Source organism: Coffea eugenioides, chromosome 10, assembly GCF_003713205.1.
Source record: "Coffea eugenioides isolate CCC68of chromosome 10, Ceug_1.0, whole genome shotgun sequence".
NCBI classification, from domain to species: Eukaryota; Viridiplantae; Streptophyta; class Magnoliopsida; order Gentianales; family Rubiaceae; genus Coffea; species Coffea eugenioides.
This window is the reverse complement of record NC_040044.1, coordinates 37,136,614-37,156,276: the sequence shown is the minus strand read 5'-3', so window position 1 is coordinate 37,156,276 and position 19,663 is coordinate 37,136,614. Positions and strand designations below refer to the sequence as shown.

The following is a 19,663-nucleotide window of genomic DNA, read 5'->3' as shown; positions in this document are numbered from 1 at the left end:
TCAAAAGTTCACTTGAATAGAGTAGTGAGGATAAGATGGATGACAAATCAATAATGATTACGAAAAAATCAGGTGTAAGTTCAAAACAACAAAAATAAATTGTGCATCTTGTTTCAGTTCATCTCCACATCTTGATGTGGATTGCACATAACTCATTGGTTTGCACATGAATATTAACCTGTTTGCTGCTTTTTGTCCAATTTAACAGACCCTGAAAACATAATTACACTTGCCAAATTAGGCCAAAGTCAAAAGAACTAACAGCAAAGAGAAAGTTCTACAGCTTGATATCTCATATGATATCTTAAAAGGATCGTATAAGATCTCATTGTATCAAAATTTAATCACAGCGTAGACATTTCATTGACCATTCTGCAATCTAGAAGTTCTAACTTCTATTAAATATAATTTCTAATCTGAAAAAAAGGCTTCAACTTATCTGTCTTTAATCTAAAGAAAGACAATAATCTAGTCTCTTTTATCTCAACCAAAAGAATTGCTGGCGAGGCAAGTCAAAAGAAAAAAATTCTCCCTTGATTTTTAGGCATGCTCCAAAAACTTAAACTAATGTAGAACCTATTTCCAAGGCATAAGTAAGGCGGCCACCCGCCCCGCGGGGGGCTAATGGGGCGGGGTCGGGGGGAATTTTTTTCCCCCAACTTAGAAACGGGGCCTATTTTAAAAAAATAAATATATAAAAAATAAATATATTTATGTATATGATTATACATATAATATAATTTAATTAGTTACAAACTTATGATAATGATATTATTAGTTATATATATTATATAATGTATATTAGTATATGTAATATAATTGATATTATCAATTATACTAATAATTATATATGTGTACTAATACAAATTATTCATTGGTTATACTAAATTTACTAATACATTTATACTAAATCCCTAATTACACTTAATACAATAACATTTTTTTCTCAAAAAAAAGCACAAGTACAATAATGAATTAGTGATTGTATTTGTACCAAAAGTGAAAACTTGACTACTTTAGTTGTATTTATTTCATCATGTTGGATTGTATTCAAATAATTTTTGTTTGATTGTTTTTATAAGTTTCAATTGTGAAATTACAATGAATAATAATTTGGTGATATGTTAATATTTTAATACTTGATTATTTGTTAAAATTTAACTATAATAAAATTATATAACAAATTTTTATTAGCCTCACGGGAGCAACCGCAAGGGAAGCAGGGCGGGGCGGGGGAGCGGGGTACGGGGCGGGGGCGGGGGCAGGGGGAATTTGTACCCCACCCCGTTGCCATCCTTAGGCATAAGCAACTATGGTACATTGGATGATTCTTTTCGATGAAAAAGCTCCCCAAGGAGACTTTACTAGATTGAATCAATAATGACGAATCCAATTTCAATCTTCAGTTCCTGAGGGGAAAGAGGGACTATAGAAGGAGCCACACTCTGCAAAGATCAGTAGACAAATTAGCTTATAGCTCTATAAAACTGAAAGGCCAGGAAATGCATTGCCCTTTACAAAGGTTAGAAAGTAGGAACCCTAAGAATGGTTCACAACATGATTAAACATGTAGACGGCTCACATGAAAATTGCCGTATCAGGGCATGCAAAACCCTTGTCAAGATTTGCATAATTCTACACCTTATAAATCAAATGTACACCTTGTTTCTATGCATTGCGAGATTTTGACACAGAATGAGAGAGCCATTAGTGCTTCACACCCACAAAACATAGACCTACTTCAGCTTGGGCCTGCAGCTCTTCCAAAACTTTCACAAGCTTGTCTCGGCATAATGTAGTCGCAGTCTGCTCCGAAAGGGTTTTCCGTATTCTTCACCATGTACAAAGAAGAAGTATCAGCAATAAGAAATACATAACGAATCAGCCAATCAGCTCCAGGAAAATAACAGATGTAAAATGAAAGACTTTTTGGATTGTAAAGTCATGATTTTGACATCAAAGTAATTGAACTAAACTTCCAGGTTCTTGCTTGACCAGTAAAAACGTGAGAGAAAAAAAAAGTTAATTTTATAGGGACTAAGTTTCGATGTGTTGTGTGATCTTGAAGACAAACCAACAACTGCTTCAGCACATTTATGGATATAAACAAGAGATCTTGAAGACAGTAAAATAATTGGTTCAACGGTTCAACCATCCCAGTTTAAGTCCATAACAACTCATGGTTGCTCAAGTACCATCTCATTCACAGATGCAAGGGAAAACAAAAAGCCAACTGCACCAGAAGATCACAAGGTGAAAATGTTGTTATTAACGTATTGAAGATGACGCCATGACTGAAATTACCTATGAACAATTGCAGTGTCTCCATGACCCGTGCATATAATGAGCATGGAGTTTAAAGGTAGATCAGAATGGAGGCTTCTAATTCTCTCATCCATGCGACAAAGAATGTCCTTCAGTTCAGAGGTTATCCTGCATTTGATGCTTTTTCTTCCACTAGGCTTCTGGTTACATGTAAGCAAAGAAATCATCTCAGCTAGCTTCTTGTTTACATTTTCTGTGTCCTCTGCTTGTTTCATAAAGTAGCAATTTAGCTCTGCAAATTGCGTCCAGATGAAATGCACCATGTCATTTCTCACCTATCAAGGCGCAGAAATTTTAGAATATTAAGTTAATGGGTAAGGAAGAATCTTTTCTCCAAATATGCCAAAACAATACCTCTTTTCTGGCTTTTGAAAGAGCATCATCATCTGAAGAAACTGCTATTGAACGGGACAGCTCAGAGGAATATCGCCTCACTACAGATGTATCATCAATTATAGAGGAGGTTTTGCCATATTCACCCAGAACCGTGAGGAGCTTTTTCCGCACAAATGATGGAGGTGAACCAAAATCAGGTCCTGAAGAGAGTAATTATAAGGCAATGAGAGCAGAGAACACTAGGACAGTAAATCTATTAATTTTGATGAACCACTGTCTTTCAACATTAATGATTGCAATATCCAATCCCAATTATGTTCATCTGGAAAAATTCCTCTGGAGAAACTATGATTGAAAGGGTTAATAATAGTATTCCCATGCCGTAAACTTGAAGATTATAAATTGTATCATCCTTTTGTATAAGAATAGTAAAGACAAAAGGAACAGACGCCCCCCTTCCCCTCCATCCCCCCACCCCCAAAAAAAAAGGGAAAACCTTTCTTTTTCCTATTTTGTTATCATAAATCACATTACATTCGAGAGAGAAATGCAAACAACCATTTTTCATACAACAACATGACGTAAAGAAAAGCTATTAGGCCACTGAAATTTCCTCAAACTCTAGTTAGAGAAATAAAAGTCTTCTTCAGCAATAATAAAAAAGATAATGCAGTCGAATACCATTAGATGTAAAGAAAATGCAGAAAGGTTTGTACATAAAAACAGAAGATGCTATCAAATGACACACTGCTTATGATAAACAACAATGAAGGATGTACAAGGGACAAGAATGCTTCAAACAACAATGACTAAAATTGAGTGAAAATAGGGAATAAAAATGAAAAGGAGCTTGGCAAAAGAAACGTTGTAAATTTGGCAGTGTTTGGTTGAGACAAGGTCATATTCTCAGAGTAGAGATAAGCTAGAAAACCAGTTAACAGATAGCTATGACCAAAGTATGCTGAAGAAGTTTTGACCGTTAAAACATGTTTTGACAATTAAAAAAATGTGTATGCTGAAGAATTCTCACTTGCATTGACTGTGTACCCATGAGCAATATACAAAAGATTAAACCTTAGTCTAACATGGCACATTTCAGCTGTAATCTTGCCAGATATCTAAGCATATGAAACACAGAAATTAAAGGAGAATAGCATAACCAAAAAGAATATATAATCTAAGCAAGCAGAGTAATACAATTGAAGGTACCAAATGCAGATAGGGAAGATTACAACCTGATATAAGACATTACATGATACAAGAAGCAGTACAATAACATTTGAAATGCTCTGAAGCCTAGATGAACTATGTTGCAAATGCTTCTAGCATGAGAAGATGACCATTTACCATGTCTGATCTTCAGTAATGCCAGTTCCATCGTAGCTCTTGCATCTTCAATACTATCGTGTCCATTTCCTGAATCCTGAATCTCTCTGGAAAGAAATCTCCTGCTCAGGACACGGAGGGCCGTCTTGAAAGATTTCCCCCGTGGATGTTTGTATAACACTGCTGTGTCAATCACCAAATCATGAAATATCTTCAGCGCTAACAAATCGTTCTCCAATGAATGGCCCACAAGAATAGTCTCTTTGTAAACCAATTGTAGAAATTCCTCCTGAAGATAAAAGCAGTATCAAACATATTAATAAAAGCACAATGCTGTAGAATTAGCTTTTCAGGTAAATAACAGAATTAAAACTCAATGAACCTGAATGTCTTTTAGAGTTGTTGTCACCCCATTTAACATCTCATCTGTTATTCCACTGTACCTAAAAATTGAGAAGAACAAAGTTTAAAGAATTATACTATTTCACAACTATAGAGAAAATTACTCTCCAAACTGACAAAACTGTCAAGCAGACAACCTTAGGCATGAAAACTTTGTTAGAGTGCTTTGCAACTATAGTCCTAGCATGCTATAAGGCTTAGTTTCTTCACTATAGATATTAAAGGCCCTTGCACTTGCACCTTTAAACATTTTAATATTGTCTTTTCAATTCCAAATCCCCCAATCCAGTAAATGCTTTAGAAACATAACTTGAGAGAAAATGTAAATATCAACAAATATGAAGGTCAGAGCAACTAATATCAGATGCTCCATGCAAAAATCTCAAGCATGAGTGTCACAGAAACAAAAATTTATGAGCTCAACGTTCAAAAAGTTACCTCAAACTTTTGGAAGCAAAACAGAAATCATATAAGCACCATGCCAGACATTTAATGTATGTTGAGATAAGCTAATAAGACCCTAGAAAGAAACATTACATTTCAGACTTCAAAAACAAGTGTATGTGACAGCAAATACAAACGAATATTTTTAGACATTGGTTCTCAAAATAGTGATAATATCAATTCATCATAAGGATGAAAATGAACATAATACTAATAACATGAACATAACTATTACTGGAAAAAAATAGGGATGCATTTGCAACTTCCTAATCACCACAAAAAAAAATGTTAGTTTAGAAGCTAGAAACCAAAGGGGAAAAACAGCCAATAATGGCATCCTACTAGAGGGAAAGAATTAAGACTAATCTTGCAACAGATTTTGACATAAATTATTACCTAGTATTATAATCAACGATGGGATTAGAAGGTTTAATAAGTTTGTCCAACACAACCTGCAAAATTTTGAAAGGGTCAGAAAAAATACAAGAAACACATCCTTTAATTTATTCACGATGTCCTACTTATGAGTAATAGTATGGAATAGAAAAAAATTTGCTCAGCTGGCACCAATAGCTACAAAGTAAAAATCCAGAAGCTGCAGACTAAGTCAGACCACATGCTATAGTCCACATCTTCCTTGACTTCGTTTACAGGTAACTAGTGCTTCTGAAACAAATCCCATATTCACAAGCTCCACTAAGCCCACAATCCATTAGATGAAATATGGTGACATTAAAGTTGAGAAGTAATCTGAATGAGACAATAGACAACTTTTGTGCTGTATAAAAGACATTAAAAAATGCACGTCCCCTTGTGGCATGAATATTTGATTCATACCCACTCATCCTGTACAACAGTCTAGCTACTAAATTCACTGCAAAAGTATCAAATGACTGACAACATAATCCTCACTACACCCACACCAACCCCAAAAAAGATAAGAATACATTTTTTGAGTGAAATGATACCCGGGATGAAAATGAATAATGAAAACAAAAAGGTGTAGGACCAACATCGCACATGTTGCTGGAAGCAGCCAAATAGATGAAGCATACCTGTCCTTTGACATCTACAAGTGTCACTCGAGTAAGTTCAAACCCTTCCTTTGTAATGCACTGGAAAAATAAAGATGATTTGCTAAAAGTGAAATGTGAATAGAATATTAAAAAATTAAAAATATGATTACTTCAGGCACCTTGATAGAAACAGAGTGATTCCACATGAACACGTGCACACACACACACACACATATAGAGAGAGGGAGGGAGGGAGGGAGGGAGGGTCATTAAATCAAACATATTGTATATTTGCATTAAACACTCTTTTCTTTTAGCTGCACACAGAAAAATTATAACTAGTTCAACATAGGTAGTGGAAAAAGATGGCCAAATTTTTCCAATGATAGTATAGGAGCATTATGAAAAGAGGCACCAAGTGCCTAAGTGCTATCAACAATGAAAGCAATCACATCATTAACAGTAACTTAACCAATAGGAGTCAAATTCATTATCTTAGCTATATGTAAAAGTCAGAGACAGGTCATAAAGGACACATATACGTGATTTCATCCACTTGTGGGACCATAAGCGATGAAATATTAGCTTGAAAATTACTGATCTCGCTCTACAATTGATAAAACCAATGCCACACTCAACCACCTACATACCATCTCACAGTCAAGAGCTAAAATTTCATATGGAGGAGTTGCAGGAGCTGGAAGAGTTGAACAAAAATCTGCAATGCAAAACAACATTGCAAAAATCTATCTTTTGTTAGGATAGGCGTTTAAAAAAGAAACTGAAAGTGAAAATTTAATGCATCAACATCAAAATCCATGGGACCTGGTCGGTTGCAGTATCCATTATCTTCTAATTCCTTAGCTGTCAGTATGTAGTATGTCATTGGGAATGGTAGATTGTTCAGAGCATCAGCGGGGGATGGATCCCCTGATGAATTAGACGGATAAGTTCCTGCATTAAATAGGACTGTGTTGTCAATCAGAACAAGCATACACCAGTTTTGAGTTACCTAATACACCCACTGCTGGGATGAAGCTCTATGATCTACCCTAAACTTACTTGTCTTCTGAATTTAATCCACTATAGTTAGTCAATGCAATTCGAATACAATCTGAAATTGGATTCTTTACATGAAGTGCATGAACTCAACTCACTTCAATCAAGAAGATAATTTTGGCCAAAAAGAAAACATCACTTAAGTTCCAGACGATCAGAAACTGCGTTACAATGCATTTGATAGACAATTCTGATTATTGGATGGTAACAATATTGGAAACAGGAAAACACAGCACACAAGAATCCCAGCATTCTAAGGTCATGTGGGAGGATTAGATACACATACAGCATGCATATTTATATACTAAGCAGTGATTGCTAGTTCTATGGACCAAACCCCATTCTTCTAATCACCAAGAAGAAACTTTGTTACTGCATAGACTGTCTTTAAAGTTGCATGTTAGAAATGAAATGTGCAAAAGTTCTAGAGGCAGCTGCTATTAAATCGCTCTCAGTTCGAGCCGCAGTGTCACACTTCATCTCTACTGACCCAGGAAACCACTAGATATATATCCACCATGCAACTCATTCCTAGACTCACACAATCATGTTTCCAATACTGTTTTCCTAGACTCAAAAGCAAAAGTACAACACAAAAAGTGCAGGTAAAATTATAAAAGACAAAATGTTAATAATACCTTGTTCAGTTGTTTGAAAAGTTTTTTTCACAGAGGACTGAGTTGCTTCCCTCTTTCTTTTGGTTTTGCAGGTAAGCAGTGCATCTATTGTCTGCATTCCCTCTGATGCACAACTAGAACAGAACGGACAATAGGAAATGATTATCATGTTGTAGTACCAAAACCAAAAAGCCACAGTTTTTGTTGCATTGTGTAGGCATGACCAACCTAAGAGCTAATACTGCTCGAGGAACGCCACAACATTGTTTAAAACCATTTAGTAACTTGGACTGCGATAAGTACATAGCTGCATCAAGGCCAGGGAGATACACCATAACGACTTTTGGTATTAACGGTTTGTTCTGCATGTTACAAAGAACTGTTCAGAGTGCCTCCAGAATCAATACAAGTCTTGCAGTAAATTCATTAGGAATAGCAAGCATATGGGTGAAATGGGCAGAGGTCAAAAACATCAAAGTGCATGATAAAGCAAAACAAAATCTTTTCTTTATGTGAATAATTGACAAAAAAATAGTTTAAATTCCAGGGCACCCCAAACAAGTCAAACCCCTGCTTCCCAAAAAAAAAAACCATCACCCAATGGGAATTACAGGAAAGAAAACTTTTTAACCAAAAACACTAGGAATTGGGCAGTTACTTGAGCCAAGAAAGAGCATGGTGGTCTGTGAACCATCCAAACCCCACACGAAGTTCTAGCCCTCAGGTCTCTCAGAACCAAATGAGAACTGACACAGGAGGCACAAGCAAGAAACTTTAACAGTTTACACAAGGCCACCCTGAATTAGGACCAGGATATAACAGACTCGGATTGAAGGATTGATTTCTCACGGAAAGAGCCCTATCTTCAGATACCTGATCGTTAGACACTTTTTATCTCAAACAAGTTCTATATAGTTCTCCAATCCAAAGCAGAGTTGAATATTAAACAACGCAGCAGAACAATGCATCTATGTATCTCCATTTCCTGATGAGTTATATATATTCTCACGAAATATTATTCAAACTTGAAACTTCAATATGAAGGATATATATCATAATTTCCTTACTTTGATAAAAATCCATGATGGCATGAATCCATCACCAAGAACCCAGGTGACAAGCCCTTGCACATCCTGCATACCACATGACACATATGGAAGCAATTAATATTTTGTTATTTCCAGCTCTGCTTAAGAAATCCCTCTAGATGGGACAAAGCACTAAAGAACTGTCCAAACCTACTTGCAAATTCAATGTCGAATTGGCATCTGGCTGCTTAAAAACTACATCCGCTCTCCCCTGCATCGCACAAATTATATTCATTTCAATGTCATTATAACCAAATAAATCAAAGCACTCGTAAACTATTAAACATGTTTAACATGTACATGCGTTCCCCTACAATGATGCTCACCAGTAAAGTATAGAAAAGTTATTCGGTCACTCTTTGATGAAGAACCGGAGAGTGACAATAATATCAGCAAATATACGAACATTGCAATGAATGTCAGGAGAAAAAAGCGGTACGATATAACTAAACTGTCAAGTCTTGAAATCTGTCTTTCTTCTCTCCCTCTCTTCTAATTGCTCAAAGATTGCTCTTATCTTTGGTAAACATAACTCAAAACTATTCTACACATACTTACCTACATTCCCCAGCTGATATCTGAAACCATGAAATCCTGGCAAACGCAGAACATGTTTTATCTATCTGAACTGTAACTGAAACAAAAACATCTAATATTCTTTTCAAACTAATTTTTCTCTATATAAACGAGAATCTCTGCCTCAAAAATCCTACTTAACATCAATATGCTCCGAGCAATTCTAAGTTCTTTACAATCAAGCCAATGTCACAAAGACACTAAAAAGTCTAATCTTTTCCTCAATAAACAAGCTATCCCAATAAAAAAAAAAAAAAAGAGAATCCCACAAAACTAACTGTAAATAAGCAAAACCCAAATTCTTAAAAAGGTCAACAAACCAAGAAAAGAAACAGAAATAAGCAAATTGAGAGAAAAAAAGAAGTAGCGGATGGTGTAGTGCATACCTCAGGGCCATATATATCAAAGAAGGACTTGTTGGGTTTGCTGCTATTACTGTTGTCGCTGGCATTCTTGCCTCTATTATTCTGACAGTTATTCGTGGGTTTTTTATGTTGGGAATGATGGTTTTGAGAGTTCATAGTCGATGTTTGCCGAGAGGAAGGAGAAAGAATGAAGTACAAAAATGGCAGAAGAGAGTTTTTATACAGGAGGATGGAGGAAGGAAAAGAATTACTCCTAATTTATTAAGAAAAATGTTCATGGTATATTTGGGTAAATGGGTTATAGTTACGGGTCGGGTTAAGGTCCACCAGGCACAATTGGTCTTTAAGGGTTACTTTAATTGGACCCTTAAAAAAAAGAAAAAAGAAAAAAAAAGGGAACAAAAAATGAACTTGTGCCAATGTTGAGGTTTGATAGAGGACTTAAATGTCAAAAAATTAGTAGTTATGGGTGTAAACTGTAAAGGCATGAATACTTATTTATACATAATAATACAATATTTGCATATTTACATGATATAATAACAATAATAATTTCTATATAAGTATTCTAGATATTTTTCCTTTCCTTTTTTTTTTTTTTTGCTATCACATAATTTTCTTTTTCTTAAAAGTTATCTTTGGTTTTGGAAGGGAGACTCTATATTATTTGTTTCTTTTTTCCCTCAAAAATAATAATGTTATACTCATTAGACATTATTGTATCCTCTTTGGCATCTCTTCATTTTTATTTGATTTTAATTCTTAATTCAATAATTTTTAATTCAATTTGATTCAATTTTTTTTTTCTTCATCATATTTGTTAGTCAAATTTTGAATGGGAGTAGCAAATGAGGAAAAATTTAAAAAAAAAGTTGCAAAGAAAATAACAAAAAGCATATATTTTTTCAATGTTTAATTCATAGGCATATATCACACTCAACAAATAAAGTGTACATGATAGAATTAAAAGCATAACAAGTTAGAAGTAGAGTGGGGAAAAAAGGTTAGAAGTAAACTAAATTAGTGAAGAAAGAGGTTTAAAGTAAATAACTTTAATAGTACAGCGAGTCTTTTTTAAATTAAAAGGAAAAAAAACTTTTCAACAAAAACGAATTTTAAATACAAATTTATCACCGAAGTTTAAAAGTGAAAATAGTAAAACATTGTGTTAAAAAATTTAAATTTCCATAGAAATATAACTTAACATATGATAAAAATGAGGATTCCTTGATGAGGTTTTGCCTTTTCTGAAAATTGGACTCATAAAAAAGCAGAAATCATAAAAGATTATTTGATAAAATAGAAACAACACTGTAACTTTTTTTATGATGTGATGTATATAAGATAAAAAAGTGATTAAAAATCGTATTTAAAGTGATGAAGATAATATTTAAAAATTTTTGTTTGCAAATCATGCTAACCAAACAGAACAAATATTTACAATGAAAGAATGTTTTTTAGGAAAAAATTTGACGGATAAAAAGGCTACTTATAAAACATATAATATGTAAACAATTTCTTTTTTTTTTTGGTACACGAAAAAAAAAACACACACACACACACACAAAAGCTACACTTTGTGCAAACTTCAAGCAACTCATTAATTTGACAAAAAAAAAAAAGCAACTCATTAAACTCGCATTCCAGAGCAAACCCGAAACACGCAGAGTGAGACATTGGTGCAGCCCATAAGCAGAGAGAGAGAGAGAGAGAGAGAGAGAGAGAGAAGCAGCAAAAGGAACCTAAAGAAGAAGAAGGAGAAGAGAGATGTCAAAGACGCTGGTGCAGCCCATAGGCCAAAAAAGACTGACAAACGTAGCAGTAGTTCGCCTCAAGAAACATGGCATTCGCTTCGAAATCGCTTGCTACAAGAACAAAGTCCTCTCTTGGCGTTCCGGCGTGTATGCCCGCCAAAAATTTGCTCCCTGTTTTTTCTTTCTTTATGTCTTCCTGGTTTATGATTTTTGTTTTGTTCATTTTATTGAAATTTTTGTGGGTTACTTATTGTTTATTTAACAGAGAGAAGGATTTGGATGAAGTTTTGCAATCCCAGACTGTTTATTCCAATGTTTCAAAGGGGGTTTTGGCTAAGTCCAAGGATTTAGTCAAGGCTTTTGGGACTGATGATCAGGCCAAAATCTGTCTGGAGGTTGGTTGGATTGCAAATCCCATTTGCCATTATACTGATTAGTACCATCTTTTTATCTAATTTGTATCTTCTTCCTATTGAATCCCTGGTTTATTATTGGTTTTAGTACTATAAGATATCAAGCTTTTGTGCAACTTAGGGCTCTATTTGGTGCAGCCTTTGAGCAAAGCTTGAAGTCCTAATGCTATGTATCGTCTGTCTGGCAATCCAACTTGAATAGGCTTATAGCTTGCTACCACAGCTTTTGTTAGAGTTGAATTCCTGATTCTTGAGAATCTCTTTTGACAAGTGAATGATGCATCAAACTGGCCTTAAGAAATTTAGGCCCTTTTACTTGTGCTCTGATTTTCGGGCAGTTGAAGAAAGGGAGGAGTGCTTCCAAATTGGAAGCATTCATGTAGTAACGTTTGGTGATACAGTATACTGGACGCCGGATTTTGAAGTGACTCAAGATTAGTGTTATATTGGTAGGAATAAAAGAACTATTCACTAGACTTGGGAGCCTTGAGATAAAGGAATATGTTTCTGTTGCAGATTTTGGAGAAGGGAGAGCTACAAGTTGCTGGGAAGGAAAGGGAGTCGCAGTTGTCAAGTCAGTTTAGAGATGTAGCTACCATAGTTATGCAGAAGACTGTTAATCCTGAAACTCAGCGCCCTTATACCATAAGCATGATTGAGCGTCTGATGCATGAAATCCATTTTGCTGTGGATCCAAATAGCAGCTCAAAGAAACAGGTAACTTGATGTAAATGTTAAAGTGAAGGAAAAGTAGCTTGGTTTGTTTGGAAATTCTATTATTTGCAAAAAGAAAAAAAAATGATTGACAGCATCATAACACGTTTTCCAATCACTTTTATATCTTACCAACCACCTTCTTTTTTCACATACATCCTTTTTTCACATACATCACGTCACAAAAAGTGCTAAATTGTTATTCAAAAATTTTTTTCCAAATAATTTTATATCCAAACACACTGATTGCGGCACTGCATTTCTTTGAGCTTAGATCTTATTGTGGAATATGTTGCTGATTGATCAAGGATTATAGAAACTATTTTAGACTCATCCCTTTTTGTCAAAGTAAGGAGCTAAACCTCAGCTGTTTCCATTTTTTTGGGTTTGCTAGAATGGAATTCTTTTTGTTTTGTTCCTTAGGGAAATTAAGGGAAAAACTTTGTTTCATAAACTTTTTCATTTCAGTCAACTTCTACCAAATCAGGTTTTTTTAGCTTTGGATACATTTCTGGCACCCGTTTTATTTTCACATTCAACACCATATATCTGTTTTCCCTTTTTGGTCTTTTTAATGTCTTTTGGTTGTAAAGTTCTAATACTTCTCCTTCTACTTTTTGATCAAGTTAGTATTTGTTGCCCGAAAAAGTTAATTACAATGGGGCGTCAGGTACATTCTCGGAATTATAAGTGATATGCATCGATAGGCATATGTGTTATTAACTCTTAAAAATTTAATAACAGTTGCTTAAAAAAATGTAATTTATCATCAAAGCTTTAACTGATTTTAGGTCCAACAGATGCAGAAACAATCCAGGTATAGAGTGGTAAAATACAACAGCTTCTGCTGTGATATTAACAGTGGAATATGCATAGCACATAATTCAATATGTTTTTAGCTTTTGAAATTTTAAAGACATAAACAGGAAACAAAAATGTTGGAAAGAAAGATGCAGATCTTCCTTCTGTGAACTTGCCTCTTGCGGCTTCCTGCCACTGTCAAATGTGTTTTGTGAACTCCCCAGTTACCATGAATCTAGAAGTTATTGATCTTTTTACTTGGAGAAGTCCATTTGCTATGTATTTTTAGTCTGACCTAAAGGTATGATAAACAGGCATTAGAAGTCATTCGTGAGCTTCAGAAGCACTATCCTATAAAAAGGTCTCCTATGAGGTTAAGATTAACTGTCCCAGAACAGAATATTTTGGATCTCCTGGAGAAACTCAATGGGTGGAATGTTAACGTTGTTTCAAGAGATGAAGCTGGAAGTCAAATTTCCATTGTAAGTGTCGATGGTTTATCATGATTTTATGACAGCATATGCTATTTTGTCACTGCTTTATTGTTACTTTCTTAATTGCACCAACTTCCATATCTGTAAACTTTAATTAGTAGTGTTATGTACAATGATAAAAATAGGTATAAGTAAGGGTAGTTGGGAATTCCAGATATGATGGATTTATGGATTCTCTAGCTGATGTCGTGAACAATTTGATGTAACATTCATTTTTGCTAAATCTCCTGTACTAATTCTCATATGTATTGGGAAAAAAAAATTTTGGGTTTTTTTTTCCAAGAGGGGGGGTGTTGGTTAAATCTACTGATTGCTGGAGTAGTTCAGTCCTGTGTCATCTTTGCTCAACTTAAGCTGCTTTCCTGAAAAGTTTGATGTTTTTCTGGGACATCATCAGATACATCAAGAATTATGTTTACCTTTATATTTTTTATTTCATTATGAACTTTCTGGATGCTAGATATATAACGAGGTAGTGTTATTTAGAGCCATGGATTCTGTTCTTTTCAGTTTTGGAGGTATATTGCTTTAACCCACTTGTCAAACAATTATACAGATCTGTGAAATGGACCCAAGCCTTTTTCGGGATTGTGATGCTGTTGTTAGGAATATGCATGGGAGGTCAGAAATTCTGGCCGTAAACGTGCATGTGGACAGTGACACCCACGTGGATCATTATGATGACCATGAAGATGAACCATCAAGCTTGCGCAGGGGTTATACCGATCCCATTCATCAACTGAGCGATCAAATGCAGAATCAGACTATTTCAAAAACTGGAAGCTCCAGTAGAGAACTAAAGCAGAATAAGTGCAGTACATGTAATGCTTTTGTGGGTGATTCAAAAGAATACAGGGAGCATTTCAAGAGTGAGTGGCATAAACATAATCTAAGGAGAAAAACTAGGCAACTCCCACCTCTTACAGCAGAAGAATGCTTGGCTGATTTGGAGCTTGGGGATTCCAAGGCTGATCTGAAGGACTATTCATTTTGAAATGAGCTTAGGAATTTTGGGTTGGATGAGCTGCTTTTGTATAGGCTAGATAGGTGCGTGTACAATTCATTTGATGGCCATGAATACTTCTCCTTTCCTTCAGTTCTTGCCTACAATGATGTGTGCTGGCACACAATTTATCCTATTACTGCTATATTTTTCATGGATCTCTTTCCAAATTCAAAAGTAGGAAAGTTTAAAATTGTTGTAAAGCTGCTGTCTTTTTTAAGGCCTGCCTTCCATTTCCACGAAAAAATGATCCATTGGAGTAGAAATGCCGGATTTGTTCTTTGGAAACAACGTACAAGGATGTTCTAAACTAAAGGTTTGTTTTATTTGTTTTTGGAAACAACGTACAATTGAGGCTTTATTCTCATGGTTATGTGTGACTTCTGAACATTTTAGGCATTTGTCATAACGGCAACTAGAATTTACACCTGTGATATGTCAGGTAGTTCTAACAAGGTTTACCAATTTCGGACCACTCTGCAAGAAGCTGGCTCTTTCTTCCAAAATTCTGCTGGACAACACCTTTAGCAGTACTGTCGTAAATGTTTTACAAGATTAAAATTTTTTTTAATACCTTGAAAGCATTGACAATTGTGAGAAACAGTGATGACATCGTATGCCAGCTCAAGCAGTAATGGATGGCTATTCATTTGCATATAATATCAGAAACTCAAATCATAATATTGGCTTATTCATAAACGAATGTCCAAATGAAAAACCAGTAATGACAATGCAGTTCCTGGTCTTGATGGTTTCCCTATATGGTGGTGGCAGAGGCCAATCCGTTTCCTATTAGGAAGGAGTTCTTCTCACTAATCAGAAAGAGTTGCACTCCAAGCAGAGGTAAACCTTTTACCTTGTCCACCACTATGTATTGCTAGTAATCTGAAATGTGTGAACTGCTTGCTTGACTATGTGATATGTGATTTTGTTGCCATTTCTGGTTACAAATTGTGTGGTCTCTGGCTTTAATTTCTGATGCAAGGCGTGCAAGTCTTCCAAATCCATCACCTTTATCCATCTTGCTAGCTATTTGCCAATTCGACAGTTGCATATTCGTAAAGGGTTCAAGAATTGTGTTTAAAGCTGCATGTATGGGATGGAAGAATATCAAGATCACTTCTGGACTTCCAATAATTTAAAAAAAAAAAATACTGAGATCTAATTTAGAAGGTACCTTGGTCACTCTGACATTTTGAAGGAAGCCTCAGAATTTGACCCCGTGGTCCTCATCTTGTTAGGAGAAAATCCTCAACATAGAGACAGGAAAAAGCTGTAGGAGTAGTACATGTTAAACTATAATTGCCATGACAATACAAGTCAACTACACTTGATAGTTTCGTCCTGTGATGTTTGAGTTGGCTTGAATTGGCTTGTTATTCTGGTTTGTATTCATAACAAATATGCATTTAAGTGTGAAACTAGCCTAAAAAATCTAAGTCTGTTAAACTTTAGAATGTAGCAAGTTACCATCATTTGGAGTCACTGTCAGAATAGTGGTAGCAAATGAAGGCCAGTCAGCCTCAACAGCATTTGTCCTTTGAAATTCTGTTTTCTTGTCTTCCTTGGATGAAGGGATGATGCAGCAATTGGGCTGCTGTAGGACGTACAGAAGGGTTTCTTTGGAGGCAAACTTTGACAAAACTTTTTGCTTCTTCTGAGAGGTTGTTAGGGATTTCAGGAACCTCGAGATCATTTGCTATTCTAAATATTGCAGATATCTGTCAGTTCCAAACACAAAAATTTATTCCCTAGTCAAAAGAAATGCCAAAATCCTGGAGATAATGCCTAAAATTAGGATTTATACCCCTTCATATTGGCTCCATGGAGGTTTGGATGTTGCCATCTCAAGAACAACACAACCAAGGCTCCAGATATCAACAGCAAGGCTGTAAACTCCAGTGTCCATTATTACCTGGATACAGTGCAAACATGAGAAGAAAATATAGTCATACTGTTAAACTCAGGAACGAGGAGATACTAGTGGGAAAGAAAAGACCAACTTTTTTTTTTATTTTTTTACCTCTGGGGCTGTCCAGTATGGACTTCCTTTGAAAGAAAGCATAGATGAGCATGAATCTATCTGAAATAAGGTACACTTGTAAGTATAGTCCTTGGCTTAGACAAAAAAGACCCAACAAAATATCTAACTCACCCATTTTCTAATCAGACAATTTCATTGCATGCGTATAAACCACTTGTCTGAACACTATCAGTGTATGGAAGAATGTTTCAATTCACTTGTTTACTTTGTTTGACCATATGGATGTTTAAATAAAACTCTAATCATGTTTTTAGTTAACCATTAGCTCTACTGTCAAGGTATCAATTTAGGAATGCCAATGAAGTACAATTTGCAAAGTAGACAACAATCATACATGTTTAGCCATTCCAAAGTCGGTGAGCTTGACTTCCCCTTTAGGATTTACAAGGATATTTGCCCCTTTTATATCCCTGCCAGGAGAAATATCAATTTAGTCAAATCTTCGACACTTACAGCCAAAGATATGTAAACAACAGAGGACTATAACCTGTATAGCTGATTAACTTTATACCTATGTACTACATTTCTGTCATGCAAGTATACTAGGCCGCACAGAATTTTCCTTGTGTAACTTTGTATAACTTTTTCACCAAACGGTCCATAATCCTGAAGTAGTTTGAGCATTGATCCTCCTGAGACACTCTCCAAATATACTGACAATTTATCTCCTGCCTACAAAGGATCAAAAACAGAACAATGAAATTCTGGAGGTGTTAATGTTCAGTGAAAATACGATACTTAAGCAAGATTTGAAACTCATACTAGCTGACTTCCGTAATATTGAACAATATTTGGATGTGAGAGCTGGCTAAGAACTTCTATCTCCTGTATAACAGACAAAAAAAGTTGCAATTAGTTGTTTGTAAGGAAAGATGCCTGATAGTGCATGAACATAGATCTTATTAATTTACTGCAGACCTGATTTAGTTGCCTGAGACATTCTCTTGATGTCTGATCATCGGAAATCAACCTGACTTCCTTTATGGCACACATCTTGCCATTTTCACTGCACAGAACCCAAATATATAACTTGTATATTTCATTTCTCATGTTCATTGATTTACAGGCGTTTGGAACTTATATTTTGGTGGTTTAGGTGATGTGCATTTTTATGTTATAGACCAACAAATGTTAAATACCATTATTACCTGTTGAACCCGGCATAAACATGTCCAAATGTCCCCCTTCCCAAAAGCTTTCCCTTAATCCACGTTGACTTGAGAAGTCCTAAAGGTTTTGTGGGAGAGGTTGGTGGACAAGGAAGAGGATGGATTGGGTGATTAGAATGTTCATTGCCTTCAGTCTGGAACTCGAAACTTATGTCACACAAGATCAGATTCTTAGGGGATGATGCACATGGTGTTGAAGTTCTTGATGCTGCATAAGAATTTCTTGACCAGGTATTAGGTCCGCTCTCTTCATGTGTTCTGAAACATAAAGTACCTTCTCAAGTTAGCTCTGCAGTGATATTCTCAAAAGTTTCATGTTCTATTGGCATGTAACTGAAGCTGTGCAGTTACCAAAGAATTTCAATCTTTTTTGTAATAACTTCAGTATAACATGTCAGAGACTCAGAGTACTTAAAACAGACATAAAAGAGGGAATAGCACTGACGTGATTTGCTAAGAAATTGAGAGTATGATGATTAACAGAGTGATCATGATTAATGACTCACCTGTAAGAAGAAAACACATTCTGACCAAGATGCTCATCAACATCATCATCAGAAACAGAAGAGAAAGATGAGCAACCAATAGATATCATTGATGGCTCAGGTGAGCTCATTGGCAAAGGCAAAGGCAAGGGATAATCTCTCTTGTCATTTATGCACATCTGATGAGAGACACGAGAAGGAGAGAACCCTTGAAAGGAAACTTGATAACTGCTAAAATCACCTCTAGTTCTTGGAGAATTTTGCAATGAAAAGATGGCTTCTGCAAAGGACTTTGGCTTATGCCTATTATTCTTTACTTTGCTGAAAGTTGTTTCTTCATCATGCAGCTGAATTCTTCTACTCCAACATCTACAAACCATTCTTGATTTAGCAGATCGAACAGAAAGCTTTAGTGGGATATTTTAAATATAGTCTAACTTGATGCAATTTGATGAATGTTTGGGATGATCTTTTGCATATATATGAAGGTTTAATGCTTGTGCAAATTAGTTTGTCCTGCTTCAGTAGTAGTTTGCAACTTCAACAGCTGGAGCCGGCTACAGAACTTGATAAGAACCAAAAGATGTCTGCATTGCCAATTGGCAGCAGGAGTTTCCTATTTGCCTTCAATGTTTTTCATCTCTCTCCAACTGTTTTTCTGCTCTTTTATTTTCCCTTTAAACTTTTCTTGCTAGGGGTGTTAGGGGCCAGTGAGAATGTCTCATTGCAATTAAAATATGAATAAATCTTATATACACTGACGGTGTATACATTATTACAGTTGGATATATGACACATGCAAAATTTGAGTTTCAAATTCAAATTCGGATTATGTGTCATGCATCTAATAGTGACAGTGTATATATTATCAGTGTATAGAAGATTAATCCTTAAAATATTGTCGAAATTAGTGCAAGGGGGTTAATTTGTTTTCTGTACACGAGGGAGGGGATATATGAAAGCAAATCATTTGACGAGGATTTTATCAATCTGAAAATCTCTATTAATTTAGTAATGGAGTTATCATTTTTCCAACTTGAGATCAAGTTTTTTGGGATAACACCAGGATATTTAAGATTAAATGCACGTATGCAAGTGGAATTATTCAAGTAAAACCATTAGTGTTTGCCCGTTTATTGGACTCGTTATCATGGAGAGTTGGTTGGAGTGTGTATTTTTGGTACGTTCTCTGCTCTGCAGGCCCGCCTATAACATGGAAGGGAAGCATATTA

General features: G+C 35.4%; 3 protein-coding genes across 4 annotated transcripts; 1 reads left to right on the top strand and 2 right to left on the bottom strand.

Annotated features, from left to right (window-relative positions):
- Positions 1-1,513: 1,513 nt before the first annotated feature.
- LOC113748680 (small RNA degrading nuclease 5) lies at positions 1,514-9,762 on the bottom strand. Of its 2 annotated transcripts, XM_027292203.1 has the most exons (15): positions 9,576-9,638; positions 9,172-9,207; positions 8,768-8,824; positions 8,593-8,658; positions 7,754-7,887; positions 7,547-7,659; positions 6,675-6,803; positions 6,500-6,567; positions 5,889-5,948; positions 5,230-5,285; positions 4,370-4,430; positions 4,009-4,276; positions 2,680-2,861; positions 2,305-2,600; positions 1,514-1,831 (listed from the first exon to the last, which is right to left on the bottom strand). In XM_027292203.1, exons 4-15 carry the CDS (start codon positions 8,614-8,616, stop codon positions 1,708-1,710), a joined length of 1,515 nt encoding a protein of 504 aa, XP_027148004.1. In that variant the 5' UTR covers positions 8,617-8,658; positions 8,768-8,824; positions 9,172-9,207; positions 9,576-9,638; the 3' UTR covers positions 1,514-1,707. The 2 variants fall into 2 exon arrangements, with proteins under 2 accessions (XP_027148004.1, XP_027148001.1); XM_027292200.1 differs by lacking the exon at positions 9,172-9,207 and having other exon boundaries at positions 9,576-9,762.
- A 1,510-nt stretch (positions 9,763-11,272) lies between these two features.
- LOC113749263 (ribosome maturation protein SBDS) lies at positions 11,273-14,936 on the top strand. The gene is made up of 5 exons (XM_027292952.1): positions 11,273-11,455; positions 11,574-11,703; positions 12,238-12,438; positions 13,551-13,718; positions 14,287-14,936. The coding sequence occupies exons 1-5, from the start codon at positions 11,322-11,324 to the stop codon at positions 14,722-14,724; spliced, it is 1,071 nt and encodes a 356-aa protein (XP_027148753.1). The 5' UTR covers positions 11,273-11,321; the 3' UTR covers positions 14,725-14,936.
- Positions 14,937-16,256: 1,320 nt separating this feature from the next.
- Positions 16,257-18,811, bottom strand: LOC113750806 (mitogen-activated protein kinase kinase kinase 3-like). The gene is made up of 9 exons (XM_027294748.1): positions 18,453-18,811; positions 17,926-18,204; positions 17,696-17,783; positions 17,540-17,602; positions 17,289-17,449; positions 17,112-17,187; positions 16,757-16,816; positions 16,541-16,648; positions 16,257-16,454 (listed from the first exon to the last, which is right to left on the bottom strand). The coding sequence occupies exons 1-9, from the start codon at positions 18,809-18,811 to the stop codon at positions 16,257-16,259; spliced, it is 1,392 nt and encodes a 463-aa protein (XP_027150549.1).
- Between the last annotated feature and the right edge of the window lie 852 nt (positions 18,812-19,663).